This window comes from Lithobates pipiens, unplaced genomic scaffold (genome assembly GCF_037356315.1).
Source record: "Lithobates pipiens isolate NorthernLeopardFrog02 unplaced genomic scaffold, aLitPip1_a1.2 Scaffold_25, whole genome shotgun sequence".
In the NCBI taxonomy this organism is placed as follows: domain Eukaryota; kingdom Metazoa; phylum Chordata; class Amphibia; order Anura; family Ranidae; genus Lithobates; species Lithobates pipiens.
Genome location: NW_027507787.1, coordinates 214,501,688 through 214,520,124, shown reverse-complemented (window position 1 = coordinate 214,520,124; position 18,437 = coordinate 214,501,688). Strand labels below are relative to the sequence as shown.

Below are 18,437 nucleotides of genomic sequence, written 5' to 3'. Positions count from 1 at the left end.
AAAAATAAACACTTATACTCAGATGGATGCAGCATCGGTCTCCCACTGCCTCCAAGTCTGAGAACTAAGTGATCAAAGACAGCTGATCGTTCGGTTCTGAGCAGAGACGGTGACCGTCAGTCGCTGGCTCTTTGCTCTGCCTCTCCAATTGTAGACACTCACTCAGGATGGACTGGTGTCTTTATTCAACCTTACTAACTATGTAACTAAATAGGTGATGCCTCCCATTGATGCTGAGATGGGGCTCAATTCCTCTTAGTGACATCAACGAAGGGACACTCATACTGGTGCTAGTGATGGGGTACCCTACCTCCCAATGTCACCAAGGTATTTATTCCTATACAAAGCTTATGGACTCCTATGTTACACTATCCAAACCTAAAAAAAAAAAAAAAAAAAAGCTTGGTTTTAGCACGTTAAAAAAACTTGGTTCTGCAGGACCTGAGGTATGTGATTGCTTACAATTTCCAAGGAAGGGACTTTTTGGGAAGTCTGACATAACTGCGCTTATATTTTAATGCTTGAATTGGTGTGTTTTGAAAAATGTTAAAACCTTTTTTTTTATTATTCTGACAAGTATAACAAATTTGTAGTGTAACATTTAAATAACGACTTGTACGTGAACCTGGCAGCGTCTTGTCCCACGTTTCTCTTCCCCCGGTGGGAATGCACACTTGTGTCTCGCTCATGTTGTATGTGCGGGCCTGAGAGGAAGGAGATGGAGCAGCAGCGGGGAAGCGTGGGATAAAAGGCTCCATTTCAAGTGAGACATCTGGCTAGTAAACACTGCGAATTCATAAAAGACGACGGTGGCTCAGCGTTTCTCTTCAAACCGCTCCGTTCATCTGGACCTCCTGCTGCTTCCATGACAATAACTTTTCATGGTGGATTGACTGTTTGACTTCAGGAAGGGATGAGGCAGCCTTTTGTGTTTCCACTGAGCTTGTAATGAGATGTTTCTATACTACAGCAATAAATTACAAGGAAACCAGATCTAGCCATATGTAACGTACGGAGACAAAGAACATTCACAGCTTCCACCTTAAAGTGAACCTGTCAGCATGGTTGACCATCCAGCAGAACCCAAGGTGCAGTGCTAGTTCCAGGGCAGTGCAAATCATGTTTAGTGCACTATTATGCTCAATTCACATCTATACATGTTGCTTTTGAGCGTTTCTGCTGTGCTTTTTGCTGTGCTTTTCATGTTTTTTAATCGCAATTTTACAGAGATTTTGCGGCAATTTGCGTTTTTATGCTTTTTTTGGGGGGGGGGGTTAATTGGGCAAATTAAGAGCGCATGCATCGCTTTGAAAGTGCTGCCCATTCATTCCAATGGGCAGGGCGTTTTGGGAGGGCTAAATGCAGCGCTCCCAACCCGCTCCAAAGATGCTGCTTGGAGGACTTTTTGGAATGTCCTGCAAGCACACCACCCCAGTGTGAAAATACACACCCGAATGAATGGGAGGCTGTTTTTAGACGCTTAGCAGAGGCTATTTCCAGTGCTAAAGTGACGAAAACCGCCCCAGTGTGAGAGGGGTCTTATGCCACGTACACACGACCGGACTTTTTGACAGCAAAGGTCCGACGGAACAAGTCCGTCGGACAATTCGATCTTGTGTGGGCTCAATCGGACCTTTGCTTGCCAAAAATCTGGTGGACTTTAGAAATAGAACATGTTTTACATTTTTCCACCGGAACTCCGCCGGACCCAATTCCGACGCGAGGGCAGCTATTGGCTACTGGCTATGAAATTCCTTATTCTAGTCCGGTCATACGTCATCACATTCGAATCCGTTGGACTTTGGTGTGATTGTGTGTGGCCAAGTCTGTTCATTCAGAAAGTCCGTCAGAACTCCGCCAAAAGTCCGTCGGACCTAGTCCCTCAAAGTCCGGTCGTGTGTACGCGGCATTAGGCAGTTCCTCCACTTACAGATGAACCTCACTATGTGTAGTAAGTGCAGAGTTCTTATGGCAAGTGGTTTGCCCCATGTTGCTACCGTTGTAATTGAATGTTTTGCTTTAGGAGGGACGTGCTGAGCCTTTGCCCACTCCACCAGCCCAGCGCCCTCTGTTACCTCACTCACAGTGGCAGAATCGAGTTCTGCAGAGAGCAGAGCCCCATGGATGCCCGTAATACTTTCATTCTGTACCTCGTGATCAGGCCTTGAATCTCTGTAATGCTAGTCTGCTCCCGGCAAACCAGGGGAAATAGACTGCTAGGGAGGGAGCTTGGGCACCCACCCCCTCGCTACAGAGGACATGGTCCCTAACCAAGTAACCCATCAAAGGACTGGTTGCTTGTAGTGTGTTCTTCCCTTCAGTTACTCATGGCAACTACCTCCTCTTTGTTGTCCTTGCTGAGTTAACCTTTTGTAATCAATTACCCCATAGTGCATTACAGACCTCGGTTCTCTGGGATATGCCAGAACCCAACATGCACCCCTTTGAATAGTTTCAGACCAGGCTCAAAAGCGGTTGAAACAGGTTTACTGTAAACTTGGCATAACTGTTGCAACAGAGTAAAACATCCTTTCCCTGACTAAACCTATCTGTGGCTGACCCAGTATACCTGCACAGGAAGAGTCCTTATAAGCAGAGTCAATAGTGGTGATTTCCAGATGCTGGTGTGCCGATGAATTGGCATCTTCTTCTCATGGATCTCTCAACTCTGACCTTCTTCCTGTTTTCTCTACTTCATCTGTAACTCTAGCACCCCTCAGCAGTTCTGTGTAGTAGCTGGATAGTACATGCTGTGTCTTACCTGTGTGGCAATGGCAGAAACAGGTTTAACCCTTTTCCAGCCTGGGCCAGCCATGACTAACCAACTTACAGTAGGCAACCTGCCCACAAGACCAATATTCCCAGACCTGATGAAGAGGAGCCTCTGATTCCCAACACATTGGCTTATCAAGAAAAAAATGCTTGTTGGACTCCTTTCAATTCCTTTTCTTCTATATATTATTATTTGAGTAATGGCAGGCTCTAGCACTAGATTGAAACCTCAGCCACGATATGTTTCCATCATACAAGTTACATTCAAGGGATTCTATCACTATGTACATATTAACATCCAGGTTTTTACATTCCTTTTAAATGGGACTGTTAGCCCTTGTACACACGGTCGGACATTCTGACGGAAAATGTCCGATCGGACCGCGTTGTCGGATAATCCGACCGTGTGTGGGCTCCATCTGACTTTTTCCGTCGGAATGTCCGACCAACAAAGTTTGAGAGCTGGATATAAAAATTTTCCCAACAACATGATCCGATCGGACTTTGTCCGATCGTTTGTAGAGAATTCCGATTGGACAAAGTGCCACGCATGCTCAGATCCAATTCCTAGACCAAAGCTATTGGCTACTAGCCTGAACGTAGTCCCGTCGTAACTAAATTACGTCATCACGTTACGAACGATTGGATTTTCGACAACTTTGTCCGACGGTGTGTATGCAACACCAGTTTTGACCAAAATCCGTCAAACAAAATCGGATGGATTTTGTTGTCAGAATGTCCGACCGTGTGTACAAGGGCTTAAATGTATTTATAATGACTACATATTTTGGGTGATCCTTGTGATTTTTGCCTAAACGTGATTGCTGACGTGACTATCAACTTTGTGCACACTTGCCCCTGCAGGGAAATGGTTCATACAGTAGATAAGGTCCATTCTCAGTCAGAGCAAATTGAGATATATATACCTGAGCTGTGGATCTGTACAGCTTCTTTAGAGTTACCATAGGCCTCTTGGCTGCTTCTCTGATTAATGCTCTCCTTGCTCGGCCTGTCAGTTTAGGTGGACGGTCATGTCTTGGTAGGTTTGCAGTTTTTTACATACATATACAGTATCTCACAAAAGCGAGTACACCCCTCACATTTTTGTAAATATTTTATTAAATTAAATTTAAATTATATTTTTCATGTGACAACACTGAAGAAATTACACTTTGCTACAATGTAAAGTAGTGAGTGTACAGCTTGTATAACAGTGTAAATTTGCTGTCCCCTCAAAATAACAAAGTGAGTACACCCCTAAGTGAAAATGTCCAAATTGGACCCAAAGTGTCAATATTTTGTATGGCCACCATTATTTTCCAGCCCTGCCTTAACCCTCTTGGGCATGGAGTTCACCAGAGTTTCACAGGTTACCACTGGAGTCCTCTTCCACTGATATCACAGAGCTGGTGGATGATAGAGACCTTGCGCTCCTCCACCTTCCATTTGATGATGCCCCACAGATGCTCAATGGGGTTTAGGTCTGGAGATATGCTTGGCCAGTCCATCACTTTTACCCTCAGCTTCTTTAGCAAGGCAATGGTCGCCCAAACGCTTAGCAAGCCTAAATGCCTAAACTGCAGCAAAAACTCACTTCCCTGTTTTTTTTTTTTTGAGTCACGTGACCTATGAAAAACACACCGTAAGCACAGAAAAATTGCATGCGTTCTCGGCGCCATTATTGGCACTTTTTTTTTCTTTCGGCAGAAAACACCATTTTCAGCCAATAGATTCGGCAACTGAGATTTCAATGCCACTATAATTTCAACAAAATACAGTGGAAATAATGCCTTGGTAAATACAATTTCTTTAGGGAATAATAATAAAAAAAAAAGGTTTATATAATCATCCACCTAAAGTTATTAAAACATTATACAGTTTTATTGATTACTCCTATAAAATTGGCATGATCCCAGAGTAGAGCTGCACGATTAAATCATCAAGAATCATTATCGCAATTTTTTTTTTCCCTGTTGCAATCTTGACAAAAGTGTTTCACGATTCTTAATATGGAAAGAATTCTCTCTGCTCTTCTGAAGCCACAGCCGTCAAAAGAAAGGAAGAAAAAAATTGGGCAGTTTGCCAAGAACCGCAGCATTCTTTAGCAGTGAAACTTAAGTAAAACATTGTAACAATTTGTCAATGGAATAGACTTCGTGTGTAAATGAAGAAAGTTTGGTTTCAAGTCAAAATTATTTTTTGTAATTTTTTTCTAGAAAATTACGTAGAACCCCCAAACATTATATTTATATAAATATATATATATATATTAAAAAAAAAAATATATATATATATATATATATATATATATATATATATATATATTAGTAGAGAGTTTAGAGACCCTAGAGAATAAAATGGTGGTTGTTGCAATATTTTATGTAACACTGTATTTGCGCAGCGGTCTTTCAAATGCAATGTTTTTGGAAAATATTACTTTAACCACTTTCAGACCGGACCATTTTGCTGGCTTAAGACCAGACCACTTTTTGCGATTCGGCACTGTATCGCTTTAACTGACAATTGCGCGGTCGTGTGACGTGGCTCCCAAACAAATTTGACGTCCTTTTTTTCCCACAAATAGAGCTTTCTTTTGGTGGTATTTGATCACCCCCTGCGTTTTTTATTTTGTGCGCTATAAACAAAAATAGAGCGACAATTTTGAAAAAAAAAAAAGCATTATTTTTTACTTTTTGTTATAATAAATATCCCCCAAAAATATATAAAAAAAAATTTCCCTCAGTTTAGGCCAATACGTATTCTTCTACATATTTTTGGTAAAAAAAATCGCAATAAGCGATTATTGATTGGTTTGTGCAAAAGTTATAGCGTTTACAAAATAGGAGATAGTTTTATGGCATTTTTATAAAATTTTTTTTTTTTTACTAGTAATGGCGGCGATCAGTGATTTTTTTTATTGTGACTGCGACATCATGGCGGACACATCGGACATTTTTGACACATTTTTGGGACCATTGTCATTTATACATCAATCAGTGCTATATAAATGCAGTGATTCCTGTGTAAATTACACTGGCAGCGAAGGGGTTAACCAGTGGGTGGCAGTGTAGGGGTTAAGTGTTCCTAGGGGCATGTTACTAACTGTGGGGGGCTTGGCTTTGTTTTAGTGAACACTGATCTCTGCTCCAATCACATGGAGCAGAGATCAGCGTCACTTGTTGCTAGGCAGAACGGGCAAATGGTGTTTACAATGGCATCTCCTCGTTCAGCCGCCCTGTGAGACGATCGTGGGTATGCCCGCAGCGATCGAGTCCGTGGGACCTGCGACCGGACTCACGGGGGTCTCGACCGCCACACAAGCGTGCCGCCGGCGTCACGCTCATGATGGCAGGGCGGCATTTAAAACTGGACGTACCTGTACGCCAATATGCCTGCCCGGGCCATTCTGCCGACGTACATCGGTGTGCACCAGTCGGGAAGTGGTTAATGAATAAAAAAAATAAAAATAACCAGTAAAGTTAGCCCAATTTTTTTTGTATAATGTGAAAGATTTTTAGTCGCAAGAATAGTGATCTTTTTATTCTAAGCAAAAAAATCGTGATTCTCATTTTGGCCAGAATCGTGCAGCTCTATCCCAGAGAAAAAAAAGCATTTGTATTTCTGTCTGTTTTGCTACTGAAGAGTTCTACAACTTTGATACATAGAATGAATTTGCTAATATACATTATTTGTGTTTTTTTTTTTTCAGGGGCATATTAACCACATTCTTGGACTGTAGACCTGATGGGGAAGTTTGGATTTTTTTTAATGGTTTTTGGACGTCGTAGAGCCAGAATACTCCGCTGAAATACTGCAGCCTGCACTGATCTATGTTTTATACTTTTTATATGGACATTACTACAGTGCCTCCATTATCCATCCAAAGTGGTCACTAATAGCTACTCTGTCTTTATAGAAAACTTCTGCTTTTAAAAGTGGATTCTAAAAATGTTTCAGCTTATGTTCCATTGTGGATGAGGCCTGAGCGGCACCTCCTGGGACTCTCCCCTTTAGGCCTCATGCACACAGGACATCTTTTTTTTTTTTTTTTTCCTTTGCTCTTGTCAGGAAAAAAAAACGCTTAAAAAAAAAAAAAAAAAAAAAAAAAACGTCTAGATGTGCGGTTTGCACATGCGTTTAGGCTTGTTAAGCGTTTGGGCGTTCATTGATTTCATTGGCCAGAAAATTATGTCTTCTGGCCATTGGAATTAATGATTGCTCAAGCGCTAAATGCATCTAGAGTGTGTTTCATGTTTAGGATCGTTCAGCATTTTTTTCTGCCCAAAAGCTATTCAACTTGCAAGTAGAGGTGCACCGAATGGAAATTTTGGTGCCAATACCGAAAATTCAAGATTCACTTGGCCCTAAACCGAAATGACAGTTTTTTTCAAATACATATTTTTATATATAAATTGTATTACGTTTGACTTTTTATTTAACCACTCCGGCCCCGGAAAGGATTTACCCCCTTCCTGACCAGAACACTTTTTGCGATTCGGCACTGCGTCGCTTTAACTGACAATTGTGCGGTCGTGCGACGTTGTACCGAAACAAAATTGACGTTCTTTTTTCCCCACAAATAGAGCTTGCTTTTGTTGGTATTTGATCACCTCTTCGGTTTTTATTTTTTGCAATATAAACAAAAAAGTGTAACAATTTAGAAAAAAATCGCAATATTTTTTGCTATAATAAATATCCCCCCCCCAAAAAAAAAAAAAAAAAAACAGGCCGATATGTATTCTTCTACATATTTTTGGTAAAAAAAAAAATTGCGATTAGCGATTATTGATTGGTTTGCGCAAAATGTATAGCGTCTACAAAATAGGGGATAGTTTTATGGCATTTTTATTATTATTTTTTTGTTATTAGTAATGGCGGCAATCTGATTTTTATGGTGACTGCGACATTATGGCGGACACATCGGACACTTTTGACACTATTTTGGGACCATTGTCATTTATACAGCGATCAGTGCTATAAAAATGCATTGATTACATTGATTGTGTAAATGACACAGGCAGGGAAGGGGTTAAACACTAGGGGTGCAATAAAGTGGTTACGTGTGTCCTAGGGAGTGATTCTAATTGTGGAGGGGATGGGCTACTACTCACATAACAGCGATCAACGCTCCCGATGACAGGGCGCAGTGATCTCTGTCATATCACAAGGCAGAACGTGCCTTGTTTACAAAGGCATCTCCCCGTTCTTCTGCTCTGTGACATGATCGCGGGCACCCGACGGACATTGAGTCCATGGGACCTGTGGTCACGAAGCACGCGGAACGCGCCCACAATGCCGCATCTTAAAGGGGACGTACCTGTACGCCCTTTTGCCATTCTGCCGACGTATATCGGCCTGCGTCGGTCGGGAAGGGGGTTAATATCGTGAATTTAAATGAATAAGAATTTATTGTCGCCCATTATTGGCACCTTTAGCCCAAGAAAATCTTGAGAAAAATGCATCCCTTTAAATTCTATGTATGTCTTCACACTGGTCGATTTCTGTTGTGGTGCATTTTTGGTCTGCTAAAAAAAAAAAGCACCAAAAATGCAATTCTCCTTTGAAATGCATTGCAAATGCAGCAAGAACGAATCAATAATGCACCCTTGTTACATTTTTTATGTGGTTTTTGAGTCACATGGCCTATGAAAAACACACAATAAGCCCTAGTTCACACCGGTGCGCAACCCGTTGTCGGCAATGGAACCATTCAAATAGCTGCGACTCAGAAACATTCCTGCACTACTTTTTGCAATGAAAGACTTCTGTTGTATGAAGTCGCAAGCTGCAATGAATTCTGCAGTGCAAATCGCATAGTAAAATCGCGTGCGTTTTCAGCACCCTTTTCTCTATCAGCAAAACTCGATTTTCGGCCACTGAAATTTCAGTGCATCTCTATTTGCAAGTAATGTGTTTTTTTTTTCAGCCCCTAAATACTTCTGTAAACACCTACTATATGTGTGCCTGGCCACATAGGCTAACATAGAGGTGCGTTTACAGGCCTATAAAAGCGGCATTTTTTAAGCCCAATGTGCATGAGACCTTAATAACAATCATCTTGAAAGGTACAAGGTAATGCCTTTTTGGCTTTCCATACTTCCTTCTACAACAGGAAAAGCCTTTCACCGTGCCATTCATAAATAAGTTTGGAAAACTGTTCCTGATGCCAACCATCCAGATTCTTTCTTTGTTTCTCCTTGCACTGCACTAAAAATATGAAAAGGAAGAATCTGGTTGCCAAAGGGTAACAAGAACAGTTCTTTCTTCAAACCATAACAACCAATCAGATTTATTTTTAAAAATGTTCATCGGATGAGAGCTATCCGAACAATACTAATTGACTTCTGATTGACTAATTGACCTCAGGGTTACGCCAGCGTTTGCTAGAGATTGTTTGAGTTGATTGACTTCTGAAGGTGCCTTCCTAGTTTGGGGGCCAGTGCTACTTGGCAGATCCATCTGCATTACACCAGTGATATTATGGTCGGGGGTCAGGCTTGGAGACCAGTAGCTATAACAGTAGAGAAGCTACCACCGACCAGCTGGATAAGTACACAAGCAGGTCACCCTGGCAGATGACACTGGCTCACTAGAGCTGCGGGTTCTAAGCACTAACTGGTATTCATCAGAGCTCCTGATGGTGGAGGGTTTTGCTGCATGATAATACCAGGTCGCGGTCCTTAGGATCGCCCGAATAGGAGGTGAGCAAGCTGTGGTCCAGCAGCAAATGTACCAGGTAGGGATCAAGAGGAAGGGTAGTCGACGAACAAGCCCAAAAGTCAGTAACAAGTGATTCCAGGTTGGGATCAAGCAGAAGAGTAGTCGACAAACAAGCCAAAGGCCAGTAACGAGTGGTAGTGGAGATAAGGACAGCTGCAGGTACTCAAAGAAGCAAGATATCGGCTGGAGAGAAGTCAATAATTTGGCAAGTGCAGAGACATGGCTTAAATAGGAAGTTTATAGGAAGGGCAAGGAGTTCAAGGTTCATCAGAAATAGACAAGGCAAAATTATCCAAGGAATCAGACTGGGAACTGTCCAGCATCTCTGAATAAGAAAAGGGATGGTTGTGTTGGCACTCTGGATGATATCACCGGGCAGAACTGTTATGTGGGAAGGTTGTAGTGCCTATGCACTTGTTTTCCCTCCATGTTTAACATGTCAGGTGGCTCAGCAAGAAGATCTACTGCCGCCACTGTTTGGGCTCGTTCTGACATGTGGCAGCTCTTGTTGTACCCCTAAAAGCAGTCCTCTATGGAATCGCGGTTGACGCGGGAGGCCATATGATGCTTCCTCACCACCTGTTTTAACCCTGAAATTGCTGACCCACCGCACATGGTGGAATGAGTAGTGTTTGGGGCGGCGGTACTACCTGTTCACCGCGAAAGACAAGTTTAATCTTTTCCATGAAGCAAAGCATTGCGGCTGCATGCCCTTCTTTGGGTCGGAGTGGAACCAAAGCTCAAACGCCTGCTTTTAATGGCCCTTGGATAGAAGTTGGAACAAGTCCTAAAGTCCTAAAGTCCTTCCAGCTGACCAACAATGTAAGGGTCATATTTCTCACTGACACTAATGAATTGGTTTAGCAGGGGCTCCCAGAGATCTGAACAATATTTCAAGGGTTCTTCTTCTAGGGTAAATACATTTGAGAAAGGATGGTCTATCCAATAGTAATCTTTGACTTTCTTCAAGTCTGCACTATTTGTGATTTTTGGGAAACGCCCTGCAGTAAGTTTTCTAGCGACTATAGATGCTTAGGGTCTTGCAAGAACGACCCAGATGTTAGTCCTGGAAATAGAAGTGTAAAACCTATTGATAGCAGTGATAACGTGTGGATGGACAATGGCTGGTACATGCTGTAATCTGAAGGTGTACAATGGAAAGCCAAATTGCTAGCCTATGTTAAATGGTTTCTTCCAGCCGTAAATACTTATTTTCAACTATGTTTCTTCTTGAAACAGAAGCATGTTTTCCCTTACAACCCATCATACAGTTGTTAGAACAGTTCCTTTCCTTGCTGGTTTTGATTGGCTGTCTCAGGGATTGCAGGGAAGGTGGCGGTGATGCAACAAGTGCATGATGAACAGCATAGTCAAGAAAGTCCTTCCATCTCTTTCTAGGTGAGGTTTAAGCCCTAAGTAGGAGGAAAGGGGAAATACACCTTTATAATACATGATATGATCATTCTTTGCGGTGAAGTTGCAATGTTTTTCCGTTTTAGGGTGTGTATTATATACACTTGCTGTATCTGTTGCTGTGCTGCATAATTTGCTAATTTGTTTACTTTTATTAGGCCAAAGTGCAGCCACACTCAGAAACCAACCAATAGTTATTTTTCATTATATTGGTTGTGCTACTTGTCTGAAGAAAAGTAAAACCTGATTGGTTGTTATGGGACTGGGTGCTCTGCACATTACGGCTATAAGCACCATAATGTGTATGAATTAGTGTCGTCCTAAATGCACATACAAGCGAAGACTAGATGCATTGGTGATGCTGTTTGGTAGTCATCATGCAGTCACTGCCTGGCCAGAAGGACAAGCGCTTCAAGACTGCCTTGGATGAAAGGGAATAGTTTACAGTGTTTTTTGTAACTTTTTTTTAACAGGTTTATAAACTGGTGTTTTAATGTGAATTTAAAATTTTAAAATAACCATTTAATACAAAGGGAATCTATAACCCATACCATTAGTCACAAGTCTATCTGAACTTTGAGTTTAAAATAAAAAAAATATGTTCTAGGAAAGGCACTGGCTGCTTCCTTAATAGAAAGGTCTGCCCCTTGCCAGCATGCTGCAGAGGAACCCTTTCTGTCTGTGTGAAAGCAGTGGTCTCTCTGCAGTAGTTCGCTAGAGCTCTACAATCAGCAGGGAGATTTGAGATTTGTTGATCGAAGAGCTATAGATATAAATTTCTAAAGAAAACAAACTTTAGCCCTTGTACACATGGTCGGAGATTCCGACGGAATGTGTCCAATCGGACCGATTTGTCGGATATTCCGACTGTGTGTAGTCTACATCGGACTGTTTCCGTCGGAGTTTTCCAACTTGTTGGTAAAATTTTCCGCCAAAATGCTCCGATCGGACATACTCCGATCATGTATAGAGAATTCCGATCAGACAAAGTGCCACGCATGCTCAGATCAAATTCCTACACCAAAGCTATTGGCTACTAGCGTGGAACGTAGTCCCGTCGTAATGAAATAACGTCATCACGTCGGACTTTCCAAAAACTTTGTCCGACCGTGTGTATGCAACAGTTTTGGACAAAATCCAACGGACAAAATCTGACGGATTTGGTTGTCGGAATCTCCGACCGTGTGTACAAGGGCTAAGTCTTTCATATTTTGCTTTGATGAACTTGGAATATATTTTAGTCGATTTTAAACCCAAAGGTCAGTTGGGATTTAAGTTGGTAAAGCATATTTGACTTTCTTAAAAGAAAAAATGACTACGTGCATGCCCGTTGGCAAATTGTATCTAACTACGTTAGACAGTCCTATTTATCATAGGGGAAGTAGGGGGGGGGGGGGGGGATTGTCCCTCCTCTGGTGCCTCTCAGAAGTGCTTGAAGTATACTCCTAGGCATTTTTCATATTTACCTTGTTATAAAGGAATACAAACTTTTTTTTTTATACATACAAAAAGCAATATAGTCCCTGTAAGGTGACTATGCCCTTTAATGATGTGTGACAAGAGAAGATGATCTGACCACCAAAACTTGAGTTTTCTTTCTAACTCCATGCACACTGGGTGTAAAAAAAAAAAAACGCCTGTTCTCTTGGCAGTAAAAAAACGCTCATATGGAGCATTTTTTGTACAAAGTCTAGACGAGTTTAGAAGAGATTTACGTTGTTTCTGCCTGTAAACTCCAATCAGAGACACGAATCAGTTTTTTTTTATTCCTGCCTCTAAACGTTGAGCTTAAAATATGCCTCTAATCATCCTAATGTGCATGGACACATAGCATAACATTAAGCTGCTTCTACAGGCAGAACACAAAACTCATGTAGAAGCAACGTTTTTTAAGCTAGTGTGCATGGAGCCTCATTGTTGAGTAATGTATTTGTTTTAGCCCTTGCACACACGGTCGGACATTCCGACGGAAAAGGTCTGATCGGACCATGTTGTCGGATAATCCGTCCGTGTGTGGGCTCAATCGGACTTTTTCCGTCGGAATGTCCGACCAATAAAGTTTGAGAGCTGGATATAAAATTTTCCGACAACGTGATCAGTCCGATCGTTTGTAGAGAATTCTGATTGGACAAAGTGCAACGCATGCTCAGATCAAATTACGAGACCAAAGCTATTGGCTACTAGCCGCAACGTAGTCCTGTTGCGACGACCGAACGTCATCACGTTCCAAATGATCGGATTTTCCGACAACTTTGTGCAACACCACTTTCAGACATCCGTCGGATTTTGTTGTCGGAATGTCCGACCATGTGTACAAGGGCTTAGATAGCTTCTAGATCGTTTGCCAACATCCCGGGGCAGCCTTATCTCAGGGCAGCCAGTAGCAATGGGCCACAAAATTGCTACACGGCCAGTTGCCTTTAATAAGGATGAGCTCAGGGTGTTTGCTGGAATTACAGTCTCCACTCAGCCTGTCCAGCATTGACTACATACATAGACTTAAATATCCATTTAGTTTTGCACTTTGTCTACCCATAGACATTAGCTTCAAATGTTGGCTCATGTAAGAAAGAATATTTCATTGATGAAGCTTGTGAGAGAAATCAATCTGCAGAGCTGGAATTTCTTAGACTGTTTCCATCCAGAGCATTTGTTTTACATGTTTGTTTTTGTTTTTTTTGTTTTGTTTTTTTAATTTTAAAGGTTCAGTCCACTCTGACACTTTGCCTTTATCTTTCTTGAACTATTGGTGAGATGCACTATATTAGCAAAAGTATTGGGATACTTGCCTTTACACACAGATGAACTTTAATGGCATCCCAGTCTTAGTCCGTAGGGTTCAATATTCAATAAGGGAATGTTTGACCATTCTTCCAGAAGTGCATTTGTGAGGTCAGGCACAAACGTTCCCATAGACACACTCCTAAACCTTGTGGGCGCCCTTCCCAGAAGAGTTGAAGCTGTAATAGCTGCAAAGGGTGGGCCAACTCGATATTGACCCATACAGACTATGACTGGGATGCCATTAAAGTTTATGTGTGGGTAAAGGTAGGTGTCCCAATACTTTTGGTAATATAAAGTATCTGCAGTTGAGTTCTCAAGTGTGCACACCTCCTGTGGCCATTATGAGAGCTCAGACTCTGCCTGTTGGACTTCACCCCAAGCTGGTGGCAGAAATAAAGCCAGGAATTATGTCTGGGGGGGTCTCATTGTTTAGTATTCAAGGAATAAAATAAGCTAGTGGCTGAATCAACCCAATCACCTGCACCTTTAACTAAAATATCACTTGAGTGGACTGGTCTTTTAAAGAGGAATTTCAGGTATGGATATTTGATACACAGTTACATTGATCCAGCTTGTATATCCCAAACCTCGCTGATGCCCCTGGAAATTGAAGTTGGAAATCACTAAAGTAGACCTTGCTGCTCCAAAGCGTTCTCTGATTGGACGAAATAGAGAGCGTGACATCAGTGCAGCGTCTCATCACCTGAGCGGCCGACCCTCCTGTGTTCAAAAGGCAACAAGGCAACTGCTCAGTGTGGGACCTGAAAGTAAGTGGTGAACACTGTAGTAGCGGTGTCTACTTCAGTGATATCCAGCTTCCAGGGGCATTGCCCAGGTATGGCAAGCTGGACCAGTGTATAAAATATCCATACCCAAAATCAATCTTTAAAGTAATCAATAATACATAATATACAAGCATCTTAAAAAGTAAGTACACTCCATGGAATTGTTGTCTTTTTGGCCGCGTACACACGCGCGGACTGTTCGCCCAACTTTGTCCGTCAAACAGTTTCGGCAAACAGTCCGCTCAAAATTAGCATGGACGGACATGGCCACACACGACGGACGAACAGTTTGCTGAAACCGTGCGCGATGACGTGAACGGCACGTACGACGGGACGAAAAATACGACGTCCTATACACTGCATTATAACTTTCGCGTGTAAATCCTTTCTGAGCATGCGCGGAACTTAGTTTGACGAACAAGCCTACACACGAGCGGACTGTTCGCTGAAACAAGGTTTCAGCGGACAGTTTTTTGGAAATTCCGTAAAACCTTGTTCGTCAAACTGTCCGCTGAAACTGTCCGCTGAAAGCCCACACACGAGCGGACTGTCCGCCCAAACACTGTTGAGCGGACAAAGTTGGGCGAACAGTCCGCCCGTGTGTACGCGGCCTAACTTATTTGAACATCCAAACATTTAAACCGTGTCTGCAGATAAAGGCGATAGACTTGCATAAGAACACAGGAAAAATATTTTTTTCCAACAAAAATGTCAATACATGCAATGGTGTACAGTGGAAAAAGCTGGTATTACCACCCAGTAGGCATTTTATAGAACTGCCCACCACTCTCTGATATCATAACATTTTTGACCACTTCTCAATACAAAATTCCCTCAGTTCCAAGATCTTTGTGGGTTCTCCTGCCTGAACTGCCCATTTTCAAAATCTTCCCCCACAAGATTTCAATGGGCATCAAATCAGGGCTTTGATTTCTTCTTTTTGAGTGTTTCCTTGGAGGAATTGCTAGTGTGCTTTGGATTATTGTCAAGTTGGAACACTCATTTTTGCTTTATGTTTGAACAGATTCTCACCAATAACACTTTAATATGAAACAAAATGTATAGTTGACTTGATGGCTGCAATTTCCTAGGCCTTGAAACAACAATGTAACCCCAACCACCATGCTTCACAGTTAAAAATGTATTTGGTTTGCAGCAAACATATCTACTATTATTGTGACCAAACATCTGTGATTAATCCGTCTTCATCACATTGTTGCAGAAGGCCAAGTCTTTGCCTATATAATCAATGGCAAACTTGTATAATTTGTAGGGCTGGGCAGTCCAGGACAAACTGGCAGTTGTTTAAAATCAATCTCACCTATAGATTATTTTCCCTACAGTGGAATGATCTGATTTTAAATCCCCTTGCCAGACTTGTAGGCTTTACAACTTTCTGAGGGCCTTGGAGAGGTCTCCTGATCTTGGCATGATGACACCACAGACGTCCGTAACAAAGAAAACCCCTAACCCTAGATATCTGAGGCTTAAGACAGTTTCAACCTGAATACTCCCTAAAGAGGTTCTATTATTGGCACCATATGACAAGTCAGCATTTTTGTTAGTTTGGATCAATGGTCTCCAAACTGCGGCCCCTGGGCCAGATGCGACTCTATGCTTGCCTTAATCCGGCCTTTAAGGCACTATTCCACCCACTGATACAAGACACTATTTCTTCTACTGACGCCAATGATGGGGCTTTATTCTTTCCACTGACACCAATGGTGGGGCACTATTCCACCCACTAACACCAGTGATGGGCAACTATTCCTCCACTTACTGACCAAAGGTGCTATGCCTGATTTGTTTACTCTCACAGATGCTGGGGCATTTTCTACTCTCACTGGTTTGCCCCCCATAAAGTTCGAGGGATAAAAAAATTCAATTAGAAAGTATGGAGAACCCTGGTTGAGATCATGAAAATTAAACACAATGTACATTTTTTTTATTTTATTTTTATTTTTTATTATCACCTTTATTTGTAGGCACTGTTTGAATTAACCACACCATGAAAAGTCAACAACAAGGTGAAAGTGAAACATCATTTTTCTTTATTGATACAAGGAGTAAAAATGTTCCAGTCCTCAAGGCGCCCCAACAGGTCATGTTTTCAGGCTTTCCATTATTTTGCACAGGTGATTTGATCAGTTTCACTTCCTTAGTAATTACCACAGCCAATTCATCTGAGGGAAATCCTGAAAACATGACCTGTTGGGGCGCCTTGAGGACTGGAATTGAGAAACACTGAGATAAGAAACTTTAAAGCCCCATACACACTATCTGATTTTCTCCTCATTTTTTTCCTCCAGTTTTACCAAAACTGTGTAGTAGAAGGGACTGCCTGATTGCATACAAATTGAAACTCCTAAGGTTTGACCTCATATTACATGGTTTTGGTAAATCTGAAGGAAAAAATCAGAAGAAAATCTGATAGTGTGTGTGTGTGGGGCTTTAAGCATTTCAGCCTATGAAGATCTTAGATTCTAATCATATTGTTTGAATCAATGTCCTAAAGTTTTCCTCCTTTAATATATTGAAAGTCAACAATTTCCATGGGGTGTACCTACTTTTTCACACAGTACTTGTGTGTTATGTGCCTAGAAACATCACTTTGGTATTATCTGGCATCATTATATATGTATATTTTGTGAAGCACTGATCTTTTTAGTTAATAAGATTGTGGTTTATGGTCGAAAAAGACAACTAATTCAAACAGGTCTGGTAAAAGTTGTCTTGTCTATTAGTATCTTACTCTAAGGTAGACTATGCAACTACATTAACCACTAAGTAGCCGTTTTCTACTCTAGGTTTGTGTGTTCTCATGTATAAATCAGATTTTGTGATATTTCAGAGTTCTTTATTTTCTTCCTTCCTGACGAGATGGAATGTACAGCCCCGAGGTTTCTTTTCTATTTTCACACCTCTGGATTTTCTATTTACTTTAAACAAAATAACAGACTCGCGGCCTCTCTCCTGCGAACGGCGACGCTGAAACGCCGGGCGTCGTATTGTATAAACAGGATCTGGCATGTTGTCCTCTTCATCAGATTTGTTTTGTAAGAAAATTTTAATTGGTACATTTGTTGTGAATGTAAAATTAGCAAGTAACACATTCCCTAATGAAGGAGGATGTTTGCCAAATAGTTTTTATTTTTTAAATAAAGAATGTGTTTTTAAAGAAGCATCTGTCTGTAATGACTTGTTTGTGACTTTTTGTTTACTGGTGGTTTTGTTTTTATATCTTAACCCCTTCATGAAGGAGAGTAAAACAAACTTTAAAATGGAATTTCACCCAAAAAGGGGATGTTTTTGTTTATTTTATTGATTTTTTTTACAGGTTCTTATACAGTGCTGTCAATTTACACAGCACTTTACACATATATTGTACATTCACATTAGTCCCGGCTCTCAAGAAGCTTACAATCTAAGGTCACTAAAATAACATACACATACTAGGGCCAATTTAGACAGGAGCAATTTAACCTACCAGCGGGAGTGTGGGGGGAAAAACCGGTGTACCCAAAGGAAACCTATGCACCCCAATGCAGGCAGAGCCAATGTTGGCATTTGAACCAATGACCCTAGTGCTGGTAGGTGGAAGTGCTAAGCTTAGCTACTGTGCTGCTTATCAAATTAAAACTGGCACAAAATAGTAAAAAAAAAAAGCGTTCGTGTGTGTATCATATAAAAAAAAAAAAAATATATATATATATATATATATATATTTTTTTTTTTTAATTTTTTTTTTATATTATATGTATGTGTGTGTGTGTGTGTGTATATATATATATATATATATATATATATTGTGACAGCACGCAGGTAAAATCACCTGGTTGTATTCAGGATGGGAAATATGTGTGTCCTAGATTCAGGCTTTATGCAGACTTTTACAATTAGAGGGGAAGAGTTAATGAGCCCAGCTGTAGTAAGTGGGCTCATTAAGACCTCTACAAAAAACCC

General features: G+C 41.2%; 1 protein-coding gene across 1 annotated transcript in view; it reads left to right on the top strand.

Moving 5' to 3' along the window:
• LOC143930874 (uncharacterized) overlaps positions 1 to 17,656 on the top strand; it is a 69,963-nt gene extending 52,307 nt beyond the window's left edge. The window contains exon 5 of the mRNA XM_077455518.1: positions 6,482 to 17,656. Within this exon, the coding sequence (XP_077311644.1) occupies positions 6,482 to 6,511 (30 nt within the window). The 3' untranslated portion in view covers positions 6,512 to 17,656. The remainder of the gene's footprint in view (positions 1 to 6,481) is intronic.
• Positions 17,657 to 18,437: the final 781 nt, after the last annotated feature.